This window comes from Nematolebias whitei, chromosome 9, assembly GCF_014905685.2.
Source record: "Nematolebias whitei isolate Nwh7 chromosome 9, NemWhi1, whole genome shotgun sequence".
In the NCBI taxonomy this organism is placed as follows: domain Eukaryota; kingdom Metazoa; phylum Chordata; class Actinopteri; order Cyprinodontiformes; family Rivulidae; genus Nematolebias; species Nematolebias whitei.
In genome coordinates, this window is record NC_056506.1 from 974,703 (window position 1) to 980,364 (window position 5,662).

A 5,662-nucleotide genomic window follows, 5' to 3' on the forward strand; every position below is an offset into this window, starting at 1 on the left:
CACCTTTTTTCTTTTTCCCTCCGCGAGCTAAGATGGACGAGCTCCACTCTGTCCCCGTTCTTCTGCCGTCCCGCTGCCGCCATAGAGGCGGAAAGCGGCTCCGGAGGCAGTCCGCGGCGCCCGGCCCGGTCACGTCGGCTGAGCAGATTTTTAGAGCTGGTTCCGGTGTTTCTGTGGGAACGGGATCCGCCGCCTCACCTCCCAGGTTTCCGGTGTGGGCGAGATCCAACGTTCCGCGGGAGCTCCAGTCCACTCCTGTTCGGTTCGGCAAGTCCGATCCACTTGACGCCACAGGGGCGGATTCCGTCGCCTCACCTTCCAGGTTCCTGGTGAGGGCAGAATCAGGCCTCTCACCGCCACACCGCGCCGCGGCTGCCCGACCCAGCCTGACCGTACCTCCCGAGCTTACTCCCAGTGACTCTGTGGGGGCGTGTTCTGCCGCCCCACCTCCTAGGTTTCCGGTGGGGGCGGTACCCATCACCACACCTCCACATAGAGACATTCCATCCATACTCTCATTTTCACCCTATGAAATATTACAAATAAACCGTACTTTGCTGGGTTTGTTCCGTGCAGCTAGGGACAACCCGGCTTCCGCCGACGTCATATTTTCCATGATGGAGGATTTTTTATTGACTGTGCCTGGTCTTGCACGGCTTCCTGAATACAGTCAGTTGCTGTCACAGATAAGGACTTTAAAGGCCCATTTAGTCACCGCTATTTCTGAACCCAAGTCAGCTCCTCATCTCTCCTGTTCCCAAGGGGTCCCGGCAGACGCTCCTCATCTCTCCTGTTCCGAGGGGGTCCCGGCGGACGCTCCTCACCTCTCCTGCTCCGAGGGGGCCCCGGCGAACGCTCCTCACCTCTCCTGTTCCGAGGGGGTCCCGGCAGACGTTCCTCACCTCTCCAGTTCTGAGGGGGTTCCGGCAGACGCCCCTCACCTCTCCTGTTCCGAGGGGGTCCCGGCAGACACTCCTCATCTCTCCTGTTCCGAGGGGGTTCCGGCAGACGCTCCTCATCTCTCCTGTTCCGAGGGGGTCCCGGCAGACGCTCCTTACCTCTCCTGTTCCGAGGGGGTCCCGGTAGATGCTCCTCACCTCTCCTGTTCCTAGGGGGTTCCGGCAGATGCTCCTCACCTCTCCTGCTCCGAGGGAGTTCCGGCAGACGCTCCTCGTCTCTCCTGTTCCGAGGGGGTCCCAGGAGACGCTCCTTACCTCTCCTGTTCCGAGGGGGTCCCGGTAGACGCTCCTCACCTCTCCTGTTCTGAGGGGGTCCCGGCAGACGCTCCTGTTCCGAGGGGGTTCCGGCAGACGCTCCTCACCTCTCCTGTTCCGAGGGGGGCCAGATGGATTACGCACCTGCTCCTGCCGCCGCTGCAGAACACCGTTCCTGCCGCCGCCGCCGCTGAAGACTCCGTTCCTGCCGCCGCCGCAGAAGACTCCGTTTCTGCCGCCGCCGCAGAAGACTCCGTTCCGGCCGCCGCCGCAGAAGACTCCGTTCCTGCCGCCGCAGAATACTCCGTTCCTGCCGCCGCAGAAGACTCCGTTCCTGCCGCCGCCGCAGAAGACTCCGTTCCTGCCGCCGCCGCAGAAGACTCCGTTCTTGCCGCTGTCGCAGAAGACTCCGTTCCTGCCGCCGTCGCAGAAGACTCTGTTCCTGCTCCTGCCGCAGAAGATTCAGTTCCTGCTCCTGCCGCAAAAGATTCAGTTCCTGCTCCTGCCGCAGAAGATTCAGTTCCTGCTCCTGCCGCAGAAGATTCAGTTCCTGCTCCTGCCGCAGAAGATTCAGTTCCTGCTTCTGCCGCAGAAGATTCAGTTCCTGCTCCTACCGCAGAAGATTCAGTTCTTGCTCCTGCCACAGGATTCAGTTCCTGCTCCTGCCGCAGAAGATTCAGTTCCTGTTCCTGCCGCAGAAGATTCAGTTCCTGCTCCTACCGCAGAAGATTCAGTTCCTGCCCCTGCCGCAGAAGATTCAGTTCCTGCTCCTACCGCAGAAGATTCAGTTCCTGCTCTTGCCGCAGAAGATTCAGTTCCTGCTCCTGCCGCAGAGCCTCAGGCCTCTCCGTCATCTGCTGCAGAGCCACAGGCCTCTCCGTCGTCTGCTGCAGAGCCACAGGCCTCTCCGTCGTCTGCTGCAGAGCCACAGGCCTCCGTGACAGCAGCAGCAACTCCCCAGGCCTCCATGACAGCAGCAGCAACTGCCCAGGCCTCCGTGACAGCAGCAGCAACTCCCCAGGCCTCCGTGACAGCAGCAGCAACTCCCCAGGTCTCCATGGCGCATGCTGCAGCTCCCCAGCACTCCATGATGCATGCTGCGGCCTCCAAGGTCTCTTCGCTGCCAGATGCGGCCACCAAGGTCTCTTCGCCGCCAGATGCGGCCTCCAAGTCGTTATCGCCGCCAGATGCGGCCTCCAAGGTCTCTTCGCCTCCAGATGCGGCCTCCAAGGTCTCTTCGCCGCCAAATGCGGCCTCCAAGGTCTCTTTGCCGCCAGATGCGGCCTTCAAGGTCTCTTCGCCGCCATATGTGGCCTTCAAGGTCTCTTTGCCGCCAGATGCGGCCTCCAAGGTCTCTTCACCGCCGCCAGATGTGGCCTCCAAGTTGTCATCGCCGCATGCCGCGGCCTCTCTGGTCCTATGTATTGGACGGCCTCCCAGCCGCCCCCCCGGCCGCCCCCCGGAACGTGGTTCTCGTGATAGACGGCCTCCAGGCCACCCCCCTGACCTGGCCCGGCTTGATGGACGGCCTCCCGGCTGCCCGCCGGATCTCCTACGTATTGGACGGCCTCCCGGCCGCCTCCCGGAACGTGGTTCCCATGATGGACGGCCTCCCGGCCGCCCGCCGGAACAATGACTTCTAGGGACGGTCTCTTGACCGTCCAAATCCTTTCTGTTCCCTGCTTGTGTTTTGCCGTAGTTTTGTCAGGTCTTTGGTTTCTTCCTTGTGTTTCCTCGGGCCCTCCACCCTTGCAGTGCCACCCTGCACCCACCCAAGTCCTTCGGGGGGGGGGGGTTTTGGGGACGCCTGGTGGTGTCCTTGAGGGGGGTACTGTAAGGATGGTACCATTTGGTGGCCCGGTTTGTGTCTGTGTTCCCTAGTGTTTTCTCTTTAGTTCAATTGGTGCCACCCTTGTCTTGTCACAGCTGTTTGTAATCACGTCTCGTCTTGTCCCTGTATATAAGCCGTCTGTTCAGTCTTGTTCTTTGTCGCGTCGTCTTCGTTGGGTCACTATGTTCTCCTGAGTCTTCTGAGTTCCCTGAGTTTCCTGAGTCCCTCTGAGCTTCCCGTGCCTTCATCCTGTTTTGTAAGTTGTGCTGCCTCGTCAGCCTATTATTTTGTATTTTTTTATTTATTATTAAATATCTCTTTTTTGTAATTCTGCCGAGTTGAGTCCCTGTCTGCACTACTGGGTTCGTCCCTGACCCGAAAACCCTGACATTTTCTACTTATGAACTTCATAATTATTGATGGTTTGGATTTATCGACTTTACTGGGCAAGATGTGACAGATAGAGATGTCTTCATGGTCCACATCAATGTCTTTATCTTGGAAAAAAGACACCACTTGCTCCTCCAAAGTCCGCAGCTCATCCTGCTGTGCATCCCGTGTTGTGTCAGCACCTGCAGCAACCTGTGCATATGACCGGCGCTTGACTTCAAGTCCAGTTATCACTAGATTATTTAGTCTTGCGTCTTGCTCCAGATAATCAACTTTTTTTTCAAGTTCAGCTATTTTATTGTCTTTATTAGTTATTTGTATTTTTAATTGTATTACTTCATTAATCAATCCAACCAGGAGTTCTTGTTGAGATGCTAACCTTGTTAGTTCAGCACTCATAAAGTTTAATGATTTCTTAATCTCCTCCATATCTTCCCAATTCCCAACCAGTGATTCTTGCTTCCTTTGTCCACGTTTATTTGACATTTTTCATCAATTTTCTGTCCTAATGTTGTTAAGATTTCAGTTTGCTAGACGAAAGTCGAAGGCTGATCACGATGTTCACCAACCTTTAGCTGGTAGCTGCGACCTAGCAGCTACAATAACCAGATCGGTGAGCGGATCCAACAGTCCGCAGGACCAGCCATGGAAGGTCAGCTCCAGCAGGCACACAAATCCAACAACTACAGACCGGAGCCACGACCCCAACAAAGCCGGTCCAATGGTAGCCCGCGTCGTCCACCCACAGCCTGATGGAGAAGCGCAGCAGCTGTCACCGGAGCTCACGTCCCCGACAAGATGGTCCAACTGTGGTCCGCGTCGTCCACCTACAGCCCGCCGGAGTAGCGCAGCGTCGTCCACCGCGTCCACCCACAGCCCGCCGGAGAAGCCTAGCGGCCCTCACCAGCCAGTCTACTGGAGCAAATCCAGCGAGACAATGCCAAGGGCGGAAGGCGGAAGTCTTCGTCAAACTTTTTCTTTCACTTAAAATAAAAAATTTCTTACGCCTGGTTTACCACTTTCTGTCTTTTTGGTGTTCTTCATTTTTCTTTTTTTGTTTCCTGCTCTTCCTCCTAAATGTTTGATTGTTTGATAAGTTTTTAACTCCCGTGCAGCGCAGCACTCGGCACTCAGCTGATCACCAATCACCATGTTAGGAAGCTTGTTAAAATTATACTTTTATTTAGTTATAGTTTTACAGTCAATCTTTGTCAGGCGTGCTGAAAAGTATGCAGTGATCCTTCAAAATGACAGATACGGCTGCACACCTCCACCTGTCTGCTCCAGACCACGTAGCTGAATTGCTTTGTTCTTCACCAGCAGTGTAGAACTGATCTGCACATGCAGCACAAACTGAAACTGACCACTGGTGTATGTTGACCTGCGTCAAGAGTGACTAAAGACACTGATGTGGTCGAGACAATCCAGTGATTTTTCAAAAGAAAACTTTTTTTCCCCTTCTGTGCAGCCCTGTACCCATTGACCCACGGATCGGTACCGGTCCGCGGCCCGGGGGTTGAGGACCACTGACTCGCAGTATTGTATAAAGCACCGTTTTGAATGATTCAATAGAAGGAAGACAGCCCCACGGGTGGCCGGGTTAAAGTTGATAATTTCTTCCAAGGTTTCATGTGTACTTGGGTGTACACATGAATGACAACCTCAGCTGGAGCAACAACACCAGCCTGATCAAGAAAGCTCATCAGAGTCAGAGTCAGAGTTTCTTTATTGTCATTCGCACCTCATGTGGTACATGTGGTGGAGCGAAATTATGTACACGGGGTCCCAGTTACATCCAACAATAAAATGTATAAGAAAAACAGTAATAACATCTAAGATATGAACTAAGAAAAACATCAACTAAATATACACTAAGCACTCATAACATAAAACATTGAACATCAGCACAAACATGAACATGAGTCTGTGAGCAGATGTGCACGCATGAACACATCAACATTGAAACAGATCAGCAGCAACATGAAACAGATCAGCAGCAACATGATATGGTTTTTCACAGTGATTATTCTAGTTAGAGATTCATGAGTCTAACAGCCTCAGGGTAGAAGCTGTTCCTCAGTCTAGTGGTTCTACACTTAATGCTCCTTAACCTCCTTCCTGAGGGGAGTGGGGCAAAAAGTGTGTGTGCTGGGTGGGTGGGGTCCTTCATGATGCAGGTGGCCCTCTTCCTGCATCTGGAGGTGTAGATGTCTGTGATGGTGGGGAG

At 54.3% G+C, this 5,662-nt stretch overlaps 1 protein-coding gene across 1 annotated transcript in view; it reads left to right on the top strand.

The window, feature by feature from the left end:
• The first annotated feature begins 2,611 nt into the window (after positions 1 to 2,611).
• The window catches only part of LOC119414846 (abl interactor 1), a 106,771-nt gene continuing 103,720 nt past the window's right edge, over positions 2,612 to 5,662 (top strand). Inside the window, exon 1 of the mRNA XM_037681967.1 lies at positions 2,612 to 2,803. Within this exon, the coding sequence (XP_037537895.1) occupies positions 2,612 to 2,803 (192 nt within the window). The remainder of the gene's footprint in view (positions 2,804 to 5,662) is intronic.